Source organism: Capra hircus, chromosome 12 (assembly GCF_001704415.2).
Source record: "Capra hircus breed San Clemente chromosome 12, ASM170441v1, whole genome shotgun sequence".
In the NCBI taxonomy this organism is placed as follows: Eukaryota; Metazoa; Chordata; class Mammalia; order Artiodactyla; family Bovidae; genus Capra; species Capra hircus.
In genome coordinates, this window is record NC_030819.1 from 55712323 (window position 1) to 55728376 (window position 16054).

Consider the following 16054-nt stretch of genomic DNA (forward strand, 5'->3'; position numbering starts at 1 on the left):
GGTCCTCGCTTGTTTGATGGTGGGCGCGCGTAGGCGGGGCGGGGCGGGGCGCGCGTGGGCGGGGCGGGGCGGGTCCTGTAGCAGCAGCCCCCTGCCCTCCTATTAGTGAGGAAACTTCACTAGGCATCTTCCTGCCGGGATCACACCGCGCCTCGGGGTCTGAGAATTGGGGCCACTCGACTGAACTCACCTCTAGTGCAGAAAAACGCCTCCTTTCTCAAGTGAGGCAGAGGAAGGGGGTGATGGTGAGCGCTCGAGGGTTATAACAGCCACACACCCTGCCTTCCACCCCTGTCCTGCGAGCATGTCATACCCGACGACGGGTGTGTATGGGGGAGGTGGAGGGCAGTGCGAGGCCGAGGGGTTCTGGGCACAGGTGGGGGGGGGGGGTTGCTGCACTTGATGTGACATCGTTCTGCACACAGCAGCCTCATCCCCCACCATCTGGTTGGCGGGGAGACCTGTGGGCCCCAAACCCGAGGCGACCTGGGAAGAGTGGGCAGTTGGGGAGATGATCCAGGCCCCCCACCCCCAGCTGTGAGGCAATGCGACATCCGGCTGTGAGATTCAAGAAGCAAAGACCAGGCACTGGGACTCTTTGAGCCACACACCCCCCCAACCCCTCACCACCCTTCCCACAGCTGCCGGAATTCCTAAGACCGCACTGGGCACACCCGGGCCATAGATGGGAGTTTATTAGGATTTGCTGAAGCATGACAGGATGTACCAACAAAGTTTGACTTTACAACATGAACTATTATGGCATCAATGTACCACCAAAACTGGGATACAGAGCATAGGTTCACATTTTTAAAAGGCAATGGACAACCTCTACTTTCATCCTTAAAGTAAAAATGCGGGGTAGGGGTGGGGGGAGGTATGGGGGGGACGGCAAGGGGACCAGCAGAGGCCAATCTGATTTGCAGTTAGCTGTCAGAATCTAAATCTAGTATTGCAATTATAAGAAACTATAAGAAAACTATTAGAAAAATAGAACATCAAACGAGCAAAAAAATATTACACAATTTACATAATAAAAAACACAATCCTCTTAATAATGGCTCCATGTTCAGTAGAAGAAAAAGTACACTGGAGAACCCACACACCTTCAGGTTTGACAATAAACCAACCCTCGTGGAGATCGTCACCCCTGTGTGCTCCTTAGACTTACCACACTTAAAGGCACAACGTAAGCAGGAAACTTATCTTAAATAGATATTATAAACTTCTCCAATGGGAAAATAAGTCCCAAACTTAAAAAGTTTGTCATCAAGAAACACAACATCATATATACCTTGTTAATAATTTAACAAGGCCTGAATGCCTCTTCCCAGCCATGCTCCCTGACCCTGAGAAATCTCATTTGGACTTCAAGCCGAGGTCTCACGGTGGAGTGTTCAGCCAGCAGTTCGACATGTTACAGGGTGGTCCTGGGGGAGGAGAGGCTCCTGAGAATTGCGCCCCGAGACCCCTGGCTGGTCCACTCCCTCTTGAAAGAGCACTGCCACCCAGTGAAGCAATGGGCACAGAAAGGCTGGATCGTAGTGATGAACAGGAAGGTCAGTTGACTTTTTTCTTTTTCTTTTTTGCCTTAACCATCCATTAGGCATCATAACTGATGATGAGATATGGAGTGTTTGTAGCTTCTTGCACCACTGGATCAATAAAGCATTTTGTCACCCAAAAAAGTCCACAAGAGTCTGATAAACTGTACATCTCGCTCTCACTAAGGAGCCTTATGTAACAATACTCTCATTACCAAGGCAGATATTAATATATTTTAAATTATACATAAAATTATACAACACATATTTAGTTCCATCTGAAGTTGAATTCACACGCCTGCGTGGACATACCACAGCCCGCCTCTCAGTCCACGGGCCGGCATGAAGCCGCTCCCTCTGGTCTCCATAGGGGTGGTTCTCAGGGGTCAACGAAACAAGCGACTCTTAGTGTGTTAAAGTGGGGTGTCCACCCCTGGCACGGGGCCAGGCCTCTTCTCTGCAGCAGCGAGGCCCCCGACTACCCGTGGGCTCACCTGCAACAGGGTGGGCCCTTTACGAGCTGTGTCCACACATCCTGTGCTGACAGATCTGCTTCCAATGTCAGGCTAGTCGCCATCCTAGGCAGGACCCAGTCAGCTCACCGTGCCCACCTGGCCATGGGGGTGGCGGGGAGGAGACCCAGCCCAGCCTGGGTTCCCACTCCCACCCCCGTCATCCCATGCACGAGGCAGCAAACACAAGCACAAGGCTCCTGCTTGCAGCCCTCCTGGTGAGAACAAATGCGACCAAGGGGCAGGAGGGAGTGACAGGGGCCCCAGGGGGCTCAGGGTGTGTGGAGAAGCCCCCACAAGGCTGTAGTCAACCTGCAGTGTCCAAACGCCACGGGACCAGGTGGTCGATCACTTGATGGAGACCAAAGGGCTCAATGCAACAAAACCCAAAGTGGGGAGATGCAAGTGATGCTGATACTGTATCAACTGACCGTGGCTCTATCACACCTCCTCTGGGTTTCTAAAAACCCACCTGGCCCAAAATCAGGGAGCAGATGTAGGCAGCGGGGGATGGGGGCTGTGCAGGGTCCTGATTGCTCCCGAAAGGTCCCATCCCCACCCAGGGGCTCACATCTCCCCCGCCCATGGGCCCAGCTGATTCTTCAGAGACACTGTGCCCCTCACTCTCCCACACAGGGCTCGGGGGACCCCGGGTTTTCACAAGGTCATGCACGTGCAGGCAGGGGCCCACAAGTGGTGGGAAGGGGCACTTCCTCCCCACAAGCGGGTCTTTCCAATGCAAGTGTTTGGGGCTGGTGCCCAGGGACCCGGGGACACATCCCCCCATGGGGTGTCTCTGGAAAATAACAGCCAAGCCCTGAAACTGAGTCTGGGTGGGGCTGAGATGTGAGACTGTTGGGCACTTCCAGTGGTTATTTTCTGCCTGTGTGTGTTTATTTATGTGTGTATGTTATGTCTCTGTGTGTAATGTCTGTATGTGTGTGTGTTGTCTCTGTGTGACATTTCTGTGTGTATATATGTATGTGTTATATCTGTGTGTATGTGTATATACATATGTGTTGTCTCTGTATATGTGTGTGTGTGTCTGTGTGTGTACGTATGTTGTCTGTGTATCTCGTCTCTGTGTGTATGTGTGTGTGTCCATCTCAGGCACAGAAAGGCAGGCTGTGGTAACGTCTCCCATGGATGGGGATGGGACCTTTCGGGGGCAATCAGGCCCCTGCACGCCCCACCACACCGCCCCCCCCCCACCCCCGGCCTACACCTCCTCCGGATTTTGGGCCAGGTGAGTTTTTACAAACCCAGAGTGGGTGTGATAGAGCCAGGGTCTGCAGATGCCGCTCAGTCTCCTGGCAGCATGGCCCCCACACAGAAGGGGAAACCCCTGGCAACGGTATGAAAGCCTCTCTTCACAAAAGCACGGGTCACTGAACCCCATCCAACGACCCAGGGATCCTTTCCTCGGACAGGGCTCTGGCTCAGCGTGGAGGGTGGGGGCTTCTGATACCAATGGGGGGCATTTCGGCACGGCCCCTTGGCTCCAGGAGAGGAGGGGGCATCCGCCCGTGAGACGCTGAGACACACCTTCCCGGCTGGAGGACGAGGCGTGTAGCTGGCTCAAGTGTCAGCTGCGCAGAGTCTGCTGCGGGCGGTCAGGCTCAGAAATTTCAGCCGGAAATGAAGAAGTGAGAGAAACTCTACCCGCCACCTTTCCTGCACACCCTTGTTCCCTCACACTCTCCGCCTCGGTGGAGAAATAGCAGACAATTCGAGCAGACAGGTGGCCAGCAGGCCCCAGGAAGAGAGCAGACAACCAAAACACCTCAACGAAATAAGTTAAGACTCATCAAAATATGGTACAGCACCAACTACATAAACCTAAATACCTTTCTTTGGAAACCCGAGCTTCGGGCTCTCGCCCCCACTTTAGAAGATTTGCAAGTGAGACCGTGAATAAAGCTCCCACGAGTGACCAGAGGGGATGATGGAGCCTGCAAGTGGGGCTGGGCCCTCACCCACCTGGGCTGACCCTGCTTCACTCATTCTTGCATTTTTTTTTTTTTCCTCCAAGAACTTTCTGGGGCAGAGGGAGAAAAGCCAAGAGCCATCAGTTTATCAGGCTTCTTTCTACCAGATTTGTGTAAAAGGGCAGAGGGGGAAGGTAATGGGAGCTAAGCTTCACAAGCAGCACTTACATTTTGTGTGGAGTCAGAAATGCCAGCCCCCTCACCTCCCGCCAACACAGGCCCTTCCGTCCCGACTCCACTCTTGGGAAGGAAGGCACGGCCCACCTCCAAGGAGTGTCCCTGGGGCCTTGGCAGGGAGCGCCATGTACACAGGTACATGCGGTCATCACGGAGGCAGGGGTCCGGCCCAGGGTCACCAACCTGCGGCATCCAACACACACACAGCACACGAGAGGGACGGCACAGGACCCCACACCGTCCCCTGTGGGCAGACCCCCACACCCTGAACGGTTCAGGGAACGACTCGGCCGCTTTCCACATCACCATGACGCGCCGGCTGGATTGCGTGGCGACTCACAGCCAAGGGACAGGAGGACTCCACATGATGATGAGACACGTGAGGGGCCGGAGGCAGCTGGGGGGTAAGGAGGGGGGCGTGCATCACTCAGGACGAGAGGACACTGGCCTGGGGAACCTTGAGACCCACGAGCAGCAGAGGGGGCAGGACCCCATGAGGAGCCGGGACCATGGGGAGCACTCAGCTAAGCTCCGCTCTTTTGAGGCAGGTCCTACAGAAATAGTGTCACGTTCCAGTTACTCAGGACTCGGCCAAAGCAGCAGCAGGGACCTGCTGGAGGGCTGGCGGCGGGGAGCCTGGTCCCCTGGCAGGAGTGTGCAGAGTGCGGGCCAAGTCCCCCGCCTGGAGGGAGGGGGCGGTCACAGCGCAGCGACCCTCCGGAGGCAGCTCAGACAGCCGAGCAGGAGGAGATGGTCTCAGTAAACTAAACCGCTGGGGTGGGGCATGGGCACAGCCAGAGGACAGACACCGGGACGGCTGTCTGGGGCTGGGCCAAGGCAAGGACAGGACCCAGCACAGCACCCCCGGGATGGAGGCCTGGGCTCCTGAGGTGACCACCGTTCTGCCCAAGGCCGCAGCAGCTGGGGTGCCGGACGGGTGAGGAGAAGGGCTGCCGTTCTTGTCCCGGAGGAGGCTCGGAGGCAGGTGGCGGCCAGTCCCAGCCCCGGTCACGTGGCCCCGCCGAGAGCTGCCGGGGGGTCGGGGACACGGGCCACACGTGGGCTGCTCTGGGCTCTGGGTGCACTGGCTGGGTGGGGTGGTGGTGCGAGGTGCTGCGGGGGTCTCTCAGGGGCAGGACCGTGCGTCACTTGCAATGATCCAAGTGACCGTCAGGAGTCCTTGTGGGGTCGGCGGCCAGGGTCGCCTCCTCACTGTGCCAGAGACCGTAGCCGAAGTAAATGAAGAAGCCTGCGGGCCAAGGGCAGAGATGGGGTGTGAGTCCGGAGGCGGCCCTGGGGTCAAGGCCTCATGAGAGGCCTCTGCAGGAGGCCTGCCGCCGAAGGAAGCCCACATGACTTCCGGCAGGGTCACCTCTACACCTGGCAAAGGCAGGCACGTCTTTCTGGGCAGCCTCGCACCTGGCAAGCCACTGGGTGGGGACCCCTGGAGGGGCGCTGGTGCCTCTGCCTCATCCACTGCCCACCTGGCAGGGCAGCTGCCCTGCGGCCGCTGGAGGGGCCAGGACAGACCCCCCAGAAGTTGCGCTGGGTTTCCAAGGGCACTAAGGCTCCCTGCATTCCTCATGCTGTCTGTTATAGCTTCTGTTTTTCCCATGAGTGGCTTAGACACTCAGGTCACATGGGAATTCATGCACCCCACCAATTCAGTCATTCCAGTGAGTTTCAGGGGTCATAGGGGTCTGTGGTGGGACCCGGAGATCTGTGCCCCTAACTACTGCCCCCAACCCTGGCGGGGGGCCACCTGTGTGCCAGTGACAAGGGAGAGCAGTCCTGGAGCCCAGGAGCTTGTGGAGGGCGCTCAAAAGCAGGTGTCCCCCACCTCTGCAGGGAGGCAGGGAGCTACCCTCCCTACCCTTCAGTCAATGGGGCAGGGTGGTTTGGCCATAACTCAGCCTGAAGGCCACTGCTCTCATCAGGGGTATGGCCCGGTCAGGCCAGTCTCCCAGCGCTACTGGGTTCATTTCTGCTGCTTCGGCTGCTGGAGGCCCGCAGAGGGGCCATGGTTGGTACAAAGCGGGGCCAGGCCCCAAGGAGGACCTCTAGTTCTCCCACGGGCCCAGCCAGCCCCTGCAGCCCAGGGGGCCAAGGGTGGGGCTGTCTAGACGGTGCTGTCTGGGGTGAAGAAGGTGGTGTTCTGTCAACAGCACACTCACAGGCTGGTTCTTTGAACGTTGAGCTCTTTCCCAAACAGATAGCTGGTTCAGGCAAAGGCTTTACAATTATCTACGAGGGAGGGAGGACCCACAGCCTACCGGGTGTTCCTCACTGTCAGAGCGAAAACACTGACTACACGTGTTTTCACTGTGTTTTGAAATCGGAAACGGGGGTGCAGCTGGAGGATGCAAGCCAGCCAGCCGGTAGCAGAGAGGACAACGAGCTGCCGGGCACAGGCGGGGAGGGGGCGAGTGGGTGGGTGGGGGGCCTGAGAGATGCTGGGTCACCTCGAAACCCACGCCTCACGTACCCATCAGCATCCACACAGCAAACCGGACCCACGTGCCCTGGTCCAGCTGCATCATGAGATAGACGTTCACGAAGATGCTCAGGACGGGAAGGACCGGCAAGAAGGGCACCTGCGGGGACAGGCGGTGCAGCGTCAGGTGTGATGGGTGGACAGCTTGAGACGGCAGAACCACCCGAGGGGCGCACCCTCCCAGGCCTGATCTGGACGGGCGGGGCTGAGTGGGGAGGGGCTGAGTGCCAGGCGCCCCCAACACACCCCACAGGCGAACCCTCGCAGGTGGGAGTTTGTTCTGAGCAACACTAATTGCCACGGTGAACTTGCACCTCACTTCTGAGCTTGCTGAACGATCTTATTATCTGTAGACTCTACGCCTGAAGAGGCCCTGGTCATCTCTGAGGCCTGGTAATGACACACAATCCACCAGGACAGACACTTACTTATGAAAAGCTTACAGGATGCGGGGCACTGCCCCACCCAAGGGCCAGGGGCCAGCCTTTCTCAGCAGCGCTGTCTGTGCCCGGCTCACATGCCCCTGAGTTTGGCCAGCAAGCACCTCACTCTGCACACCCAGGCCTGCTGGAGCCCTGCAGAGCAGGGTGGCCTCCTGCAGGAGAGTCAGGATCATGGCCTCCCAGGGGTGGGTCCCTCCAGCTGTCAGGCTGAGCTGTTTACCTTGAATGAGAGCTTGGTCTTGCTCTCGGGCTGCCGCCAAATGATGGCCGTGACCACGGAGCAGAGGAAGGCAGAGCCCATGAGTAGAAAGACTGCCCACAACTCCCCCTTCACCAGGGCGTCCTTGCCAAGCACAGCTGCCATGCAGAAGGTGATGACCAGGAGCGCTAAGAGGGACAGACAGAGAAAACCGCACTTCAGTCATTCCCCAGGTTCCCACAGACAGATCAGTTCTTCCCAAAACCCCGGGAGGGTTGGGCTCCATCTCTGCAAGCACCAATCCCAATTAGGGCAGAATAACTGCCATCGTGGTCCCCCTGGGACCCCAAACACCACATAGGGAAGGGCAGGCTCTTACCTAGGAGGCTGGTTGAGATGTTCACGATCAGCCCAGAGAATTTGGAAGGCTCTGTATTTTTGGGTGAGAGTACGGTTTTCAAAGAAAGCCTCTCTGCTTCCGGTAAAAAGCCCGTCTGAGAATCGCTGCTGCTCACCAACTCATTCTGGTCGACTGGATCGAGCTCATCGCTAGTCCTGGCCATCTGGTATACCGTGTTGGGCTGCTCGGGCTGATACCTGTGAGGCAGCATATTGTTTAGCCATCAGATTAGGCTTTAACTCAGCACAAGTACACACACTCTAACTCATGTTCTTAGTAAGGCTTCAAAGGGAAGCTGCCTAGGACACAAGGCATAAAATGGGAAGAAAATGGTCAGAATGATACATGCGTGTGTCCTAAGACGCTTCAGTTGTGTCCGACTCTTTGCAACCCTGTGGACTGCAGCCCGCCAGGCTCCTCTGTCCATGGGATTCTCCAGGCAAGAACACTGGAGTGGGCTGCCATGCCCTCCTCCAGGGGAATCTTCCCGACTCAGGGATCGAACCCACGTCTCTTATGTCTCCTGCATTGGCAGGCAGGTTCTTTACCACTAACTCTCCGCAAATAGAAACAGAAGAGCCCTGGGCCTCACTCCTGCCTCAGGGCAACATCCTCTTCTTCTTATGTCTCCTTTTTGAGGCAACTTGACCTCCACCATGAAACAGCCCAGAGGAAGGTGCTGAGATCATTTCTCTCACTCTGAAAAGCAGCACTGGCCCTTAAGATATGAGGCCACTCACAACAAAACTATAGTTGTAGGAAGCTAAAATACAGACAGAAACAGAAAGCAATCATATTAGGATCCTAATCCATGCAGAGAGCCAGAGAAACGTGTCTGCAGGCTGATGGATTTGAGAAATTCTATTTGCATGATTTAATTGGATCAATTTATTTAAAAACTCTAAGTGCCTTGGGATAAAAACTCTCTAAAGCTGGGTGAAGGACCAAGCCTATGGCGTGATTTCCAAGACACAAGCCACCTGCAAGTGAAGCATTCATTCTAAATGAGGCTACTTATCTTCCCAGCCAAAAGGAACAGCGCTCCAATCTCCTCCACCAGCTTCGAAACACGCAGTGCGTTATGCGTTCTTCTGCATAGAGTCTAAGAGTGAGTATGAAGATACTTCACCACTTTTTTTTTTACTGATTCACTTAATAAGAAGGCTGGGGGAGACTCGGAGAAGATTGTAGCACTGAGCTCTTGGGAAGAAATACGTGTTCGGAAACACTAGCTCTAGCTGATTCTCCAGAGCCACTACTGAGGCTCAGCCCAGGGACGGTAGCTAGAGAGCACGTTAGGGATGGAATCCATGGCTTGGCAAGATTAAAGCCCTGCAAAGTAGGGGGGGCCTCTCGCCAGGAGACCACACTGGATGTCTATGCTACCTGGGGTCACCCCTGGGAGCAAGGAAGCAGAGCCCTGTCTCCCAGAGCAAAGGAAAATTGGAGCAGGGTGAGCGTGGAGAGAGGGGCGCTGTGGCAGCCAGGAACCCCAGGACACTGAGCCCCGGCCCAGATCTGCTGTCATGGCCCTCCACGGGGCTGGCCCTGTCCGGACGAGACTCAAAGCAGAACCTGGAGAGTCTTCCTGCACATCACCCCCAGCCCTCCAGGCCCTGTAACGGCCCTCTCACCTCCACGGAAGCATCAGTTTCCCCAGTTCTCTCAGTGCCCACCAGGGCCAGGCCCTAGTCTCCGGTCCAAACTGAGATCGTTACCCTCAGCCTTCAAAAATTCCGATCCAAAGATGCAGCCCCCAGCCATCAAGTTGATAACCTGTCTCTGTCTTCCGGACATCCAGCCAGAAAAATCAGAGCATGTGAGAGAGAGAGAGAGAGCGGTCGAGCCACCCCGGACTCCTTTCAAGGCTATTCTCTGTAACTAGACTTTCAAGCACCAGGTCCCACCCTCTCCCAAGCAGTTCCCAAAGGAATGATCCACAGCCTCAAGTTTACAGCGTATAAACCGTTAACACAAACTGGTAGCAGGAAGCTGGCAAAGGGCGTCTGCTCTTCTGTTCTGGAACCCAGAAAGCCACACCTACCGTAAGACCAACACGCAGGCAGCCACCAGAGAGTAAGCCAGGAGAGTGCCGATGGACATGAGGTCCACCAGGTCCTTCAGGTCGAAGAGGAAGGCCATCACCGCTGGGGAGGAGGAGATGAACATCAGGATGGGTGTGGGCCCGAACACCGTGGCAGCCAGAGCCACCACCCACCTGCGACCCAGGGCACCTGGGAGGGCCTCCCCTTCCCCCTGCCAGCCCTTTCCATGAAGAAACATGGCAGCACTGCTTAAAAGGAAGGAAAGCTCCGGATTAAACCACATACACAGCTCCCAACAGACAGCAACAATAAACAACATTTATACAGAGAGAGCACTTTTATCAACATGACCCTGGTGACCCCCATGGCAACTCTGCCAGCCATCCCTGCACTACAGATGGAGAAAGCCAAGTCCAGACATGTTGAGAGACTTACCTAAGTAAGGGCACACAGCCAGTAAGTGGAAAAGCCAGGCACTGAGCTAGGTTCTTACGGCTCTGGGGCAGTCTGTTTTCCTCTACACCATGCAGACTCACAGAGAGACACGCACATCCACCCATCCACCACCCATCCACCACCTACCCATCAGCCACCCATCCACCATTCAATGGCACTCATGAGCATGCCAGTCACTGGGTGCAAGGTGTATGCCACTCAACTTTGGTCTTCCCAAGAATACCACCTGAGGCCTGCATCAGGAGGCAACAATGATGAGGAGCTGCATGAGGGCAAGTCCGGGAGGGCTGACAGGGGCTCCTAACCCAGAATATGGGCATGGAAAGTGATGGTATTCCCAAACAATACCAGTCCCTTCACCACAACCCCACTTAACGCAAAGCAAAACACGCAGTCTTTTTTGAAAATCGTTCCTAGATTTTTATAAGTGTATGCACGTCTGTTTATGGGGATATATGTGTCAAGTTTCCCACTTAAAAAATAACTTGGCTGGATCTACTTTGGGATACTTTCAAATCACATGCAATCAACACAAGTTGAAATATAAACACAAAGCCATTACTTTTCCACAAACACTTCTCAAACCCACACAAACCATGGCAACTAAAACAAATTCAAATTGAGGTTAACTAACAGAATTAAAGAGCAGCGAGGGCCTACTGGATAATTAGAAAACCCACTGTGTGTGTATCAAATGCTTACGTCCTCACTCAGAGAAACCCGAGCCAAATTTCGTCCATGGGAGGTGATTCTTAGAAAACTAAAGACTTGTATATCACTCTGACCAAATAAAGAAAAAGAGCAAACCCTTGGTCTGGTGATACAAGAACTTTACAGTGGCTTTAAAGATTGTAGTTTCATCTCCCTTAATCAGCACAGGAAGGAAATTAAGGCCAGTCTTCAGTACGATCACATTACATGTAAATATTGGAGAAAAAAAAGAAAAAACACTCACTATTTCCAGTTCCTTAATCCCTTAAACACATGGGTCACATACTGACACACGGTGTCACGTAACCTGCCCACAGCGATCATGCTCGAGAATGCAGACTCATACAGCACACGTGTGAAATAAGAAAAACTGGCTTCCTTTCGTTAAACAACACTGACCCATAAAACTAAGCACATTTTGCTAAGGGTGTGAATGCTGTTGACGGTTTACTCATCAAGAGGGTCAAACGCCTCCCCTGTGGCTATCTGACAAGTCCCTGTGATCCAGCTGTGGCTGGCACGTGTCCTCATTCACCACAGAGACCTCCTGCTCCACACATGGGCTGGGAGGGCCCAGCCAGCCTGGCCCCAAAACAAACCAGGAACCGAGAACCACTGCTGTCCTCCCTGGGCGTGCATCCTCACTTCCCCCTTCTGAGCCTCCGCCTCTCCTCTGTGCACCTGCCTCTGGGCTGTGAAACGCGACTCAAAGAGGAAACAAAACCAAGGGTCTCTTTCCAGGGCTGCCCTGGCTTTCAAGGTGCACACAGAGGCCCAAGGGTTCCCCAGCCCGCCGCTCCCTTCTGTCCTCTTGGCAAGGGACCTGATAGAGATCCGTCAGCTCCACCTCCTCTCTCCTGCCATTTGTTGTTCATAGGCTCAGGGCGGAGGGCTACCCCAGACACACCCTCAGTGTCCCCTGGGGAAGAGGTGGCATGTTTTATAAAACGCTGATCGTAAGGGATTCTCGCTTCCTAGAGAATTCACGAGCTAAGACACACGGACGGTGAATTTCCAGCACCGACAAGACAGGGGATATACCGTGAAGGACTTTACCCCACCAAGGTCTACTCAGGGACACCCGGGGAAGGGGCAAGACACAGCTCTGAAGGGACAGTGTGCATGCCGAGCTCAGTCCAGTGAGACGGTAGTCACTGGAAAATGCAAGCTGTGTGAGAATTCCATTACATCCTCTGTGAAACTTAGCATCTGCCTTTTCTCAAAAGGCACTCAGTTACCTAGCGACAAACCAGACTCCAAGGGTAAAAACCAAACCTTAAAAAGACCAGTCGCAACTTCTCTCAGACGGGCACAGGCCAAGACATTTCCTTAGGGAGTAATAACTCAACCGTTAAAATGCTGGATAGGAGATTCCAGTTCTTACCGGCAATGGCACCCGAGGTTAAGGTGGCGATTATCGGTGTTTTGGTCCTGTCATTGATTTTGGCCAAAAATTTAAACAGCAGCCCGTCTTCAGCCATGGCATAGATAACTCGAGGCATGGGAAACATGGAACCTAAAAGACTAGATGGGAGGAAAAGCGAACTGCGTAAGAGAGCTTGGGAGAATAAAGGCATCGCAACAGGTGTTCACACCCAGGAGAGGGAGCCGGCTCCAACCTGGGAGGCCTGCAGCTCGACATACCGAGCCTGGAGGAGCGCTTGCAGCAAGTCTGCACATGTGTGTGAGTGGGAAACGCCTAACGTAAACCAGCGTGGCATCTAGACACAGTCCTATGGAAGAGACGTTCTGCGTTTATTCCTGCGATTATCTCCGGCTGAATCAAAAAGAAAAACGTCACTGCCTTCATGAAGATCTCCCGGAAGTCCACAAAGGTTTCCTGTGTGTAGAGGCTAGCAGGAAGCATGAGAGCAAAATGATTCTCATTAAAAGGCGTTTGCGGCACTTGCTCCTTTTTAATGGTAGCCTCTGCTTTATGGCCAAAATAAGGGCCAGAGGCAGTGCTCACAGAGGTGGCCTGGTCTGGCCAGTGGCCACAGTTAGGGACAAGAGAAGCAGCCCTTGCTGAGCCGACAATGATGAAATGTGGGCCTCAGGCTGTTGAGATGAACGTCCCTAATGCAAAGACAGCCCCAGGGATTGATCGAGAGCAGCCCAAGGGGAGAAGTCCCACGATCGGGGCTGGGTTGGGCTCTACTTCAAGGGGAGAGAGGAGTGGTCACGGCACACCCGCCTTCCCGAGCGTCTCTGCCCCTCACCTGGTAGACAGGGCGCAGAGGGAGCCAACGGCCACCGCATACTTGGCTCCCTCCCAGCCTACGTGCTTGAAGGCGTCTGGCAGGGGGCTGTCCTTGTCCAGGCAGAAGTAAGGCATCATGAGGGTGAGGGCGGCCGACACCCCAAAATAGGCGATGAAGCAGATGAGCAGGGACGCGACGATGCCCACGGGGATGGCCTTCTGTGGGTTCTTCACCTCCTCCCCTGCAAGCCGCGAGGAGTTCAGCCGGAGGGCTTTGAGACCACCCTGCAGCTCATGGCCCTGCGGGGCCAGGGCCCTTCCAGGCTCCAGGGAACCCAGGGGAGAGGCCCTCAGACCAGACACAACACCCAAGGGCCCAGGGAAGGTGCTCTCAGCCTTTGCGCTGAGAGTCAGAGAGGAAAAGAGAACACACTGGAGGCTGGAGCCCGGCCCCCTCGAGCGCCCGGATGAAGTCAGACTAGGTAGCCACACTCCCCCGGAGCGCACGTGGGGTCTGCCGCCAGCTGCAGCCATGGTGCCACCACCCCGGGCCCACAGGGGACAGGCAGGCAAGTTCCTGTCGGGCAGGCCACTTGGGGAGCAATGAAAGGGGGATTGGCAGGAAGGTGCAAACCCACACTCGGGCACTCAGGAGCAAATGGGCAGCGGCGGGCATGCATACACCCGGGGGAGGGGAATCAGACGCCTGGCCAGGCGAGCCCAGGTGTCCCGAGGGCGGGGGACCTACCTGTGGTGGCGATGCAGTCAAAGCCCACGAAGGCGTAGAAGCAGGTGGCTGCCCCCGACAGGACACCGGAGAACCCGAAGGGCATGAACCCACCGACACCGGGTTTCCCTTCCTCTGTGTCACTGAAAGAGAGAGCCTCCGTCAGGGTCACAGGCCCCTGCTTCGTGGGCCTGAAGAGGAGCCACCCTGACGGCCACCCCGAGCAGCTAGGCCCAGTCCTGCAGCGTCCCCCGTCCGGCAGGACAGCAGCCCCGGGGCTGCGGGCAGACGTAACTCCAGGACCCCACTGGTGGCCAAGGGGCCGGGAAACAAACGCTTCTCTGACCAGAGGCCAGCGCGGGTCATCACCGCAGAGACACAGAGCACGAGGATGGCCAGTGACAGGAAATCCCATCAGCTGGCAGAAACAGTCTCTTCAAAACAGCATGAATGCCCTGTCACGCATCAAACTGGGACAACCCTGAGGGATGGCACGGGGAGGGAGGTGGGTCCAGGACGGATGGGAGACACATGTACACCCGTGGCTGATTCATGTCAATGTATGGCAAAAAAGACTACAGTATTGTAAAGTAATTAGCCTCCAAATAAAATAAATAAATAAATTTAAAAAAAAAAAAAAAAAACAGTAAGAAGGCTAAATCTAGACAGACAACCAGGAGACAGGAGGCGCCCTCTCTGCTCAATTCTTCACCGGCTCACAGTGACTGGCGAGGGGGCCCGTGAAGCTTCCTGAGTCGACTGGGTGACTCTAAAACATATTTCAAATTGGCCCTACTTCGCCCTGAATTAACGGGCACTGATAAATTTGGCACGAACAAGGCCCAGGAATGCTGGGGAGTGACTTATTAAAAGCTCTCAATTCTCTGTAGTCACGTTTCGTCCCAAAAAGGCAGGCTCTTTTTGTTTGAACTGTTGACCACAGGGTGTTAGAGCCAGTTTCACGGGTTCGTTTCCTGCCTGCGCTCCAGTTAGAGAACCAGCTGCTGATAAGTGCCTGCCCACGGAGCAGGCCATTGGAGGACACGCCGGGCACCCGGGCCTTAATCAGAGGTCAACCCAACATGTGACCACTCGGCTTTCCGGCCTCTCTTGCAGCTGAACGTGGCCCCCTACTGGATTCTGGCCAGGGGGATGTGGGCAGGAGGAACACGTCTTCCGGATCTGAGCGCACGGGCCTCAGACTCTGGCCCCTGGTGGGAGAGCTGGGTCATGCCTGTGCCCACCCACAGCCCAGCTCTGACCACACTGTGTCCTTAGGGAAAATGGGTCAGCGAGGCAGGCAATCGGGCCCCTGAAAGCCTGCACGTGTCCATGCTGGCCAGCCACCCCCAACTGACCATTCCTAGAGCTGAGATATCCTTGTAAAGCCACTGCATTTTAGGATGATCTCTTCAAAGCATCAGTTTAACCTTTAGCCACAATTAAAACAGAATTGTAAACAAAATTAGAACTCCCCATTCTCCATCCTGAGACCCTAACACGTATCAAAAAATCTGACAACAAAAAAAAGGTCAGAAAGATCCACTCCAACGTTTCGCTTTTGTTTCCCGAAACAAGGTGAGCTTGTTGGTAATGGCGTGCCCAGAGGCCTGCAAAGGCACAGGGTGGAGAGCTGGCTGGTCACCTGCTTCCAGCCCTGGGCGTCCTGAGCCCAGTATGGAAGGACACTGAGGCCATGGCATCTCAGGGCTGACGCGGCCCACGTGGAGCGAGAGTGAAAGGGGTCGTCATCATCGCGCTCTGATAACTTCAGTTGTTCTGAGAAACTACTCTGAAGAACACCTGAGATAAAAAGTTCCACCGACTTGTTTGTTCAAGGTGATCAGATAGGAAGGCATTTCAAAAGAAAGCAGCATCCGTGTGGAACCACAGAGGAAAATCTTCCTTTCCGAAAAGGAAATTCAGAGTTCCATCATCAAAAAGGATACAGGGAAACAGGGACAACTGAGGGAGCCTGACCTCGGTCCTCACCGAGGCAGGGTTGGAATCAGCATCCAGAGATGCCACTATTCCCCCAGCATCTTCCTATGTCGTACAACCGACAGTCAAATACAAGGCAAGAAAACACAAATTTCAGACAAAGGAGACACCCTCAGCTATCTGACTGCAAAAAAAAAAAAAAAAAGACAATTCAGTA

The 16054-nt window shown here is 54.9% G+C and overlaps 1 protein-coding gene across 4 annotated transcripts in view; it reads right to left on the minus strand.

The window, feature by feature from the left end:
• The window catches only part of SLC7A1 (solute carrier family 7 member 1), a 61755-nt gene continuing 48768 nt past the window's right edge, over positions 3068–16054 (minus strand). For all 4 annotated transcript variants that reach the window (XM_018056608.1, XM_018056610.1, XM_018056609.1 and 1 more), the window contains 8 exons: positions 13918–14039; positions 13189–13411; positions 12354–12493; positions 9802–9904; positions 7737–7954; positions 7379–7545; positions 6707–6815; positions 3068–5470 (listed from right to left, as the gene is read on the minus strand). In XM_018056608.1, coding sequence (XP_017912097.1) covers positions 5367–5470; positions 6707–6815; positions 7379–7545; positions 7737–7954; positions 9802–9904; positions 12354–12493; positions 13189–13411; positions 13918–14039 — 1186 coding nt within the window. In that variant the 3' untranslated portion in view covers positions 3068–5366. The remainder of the gene's footprint in view (positions 5471–6706; positions 6816–7378; positions 7546–7736; positions 7955–9801; positions 9905–12353; positions 12494–13188; positions 13412–13917; positions 14040–16054) is intronic.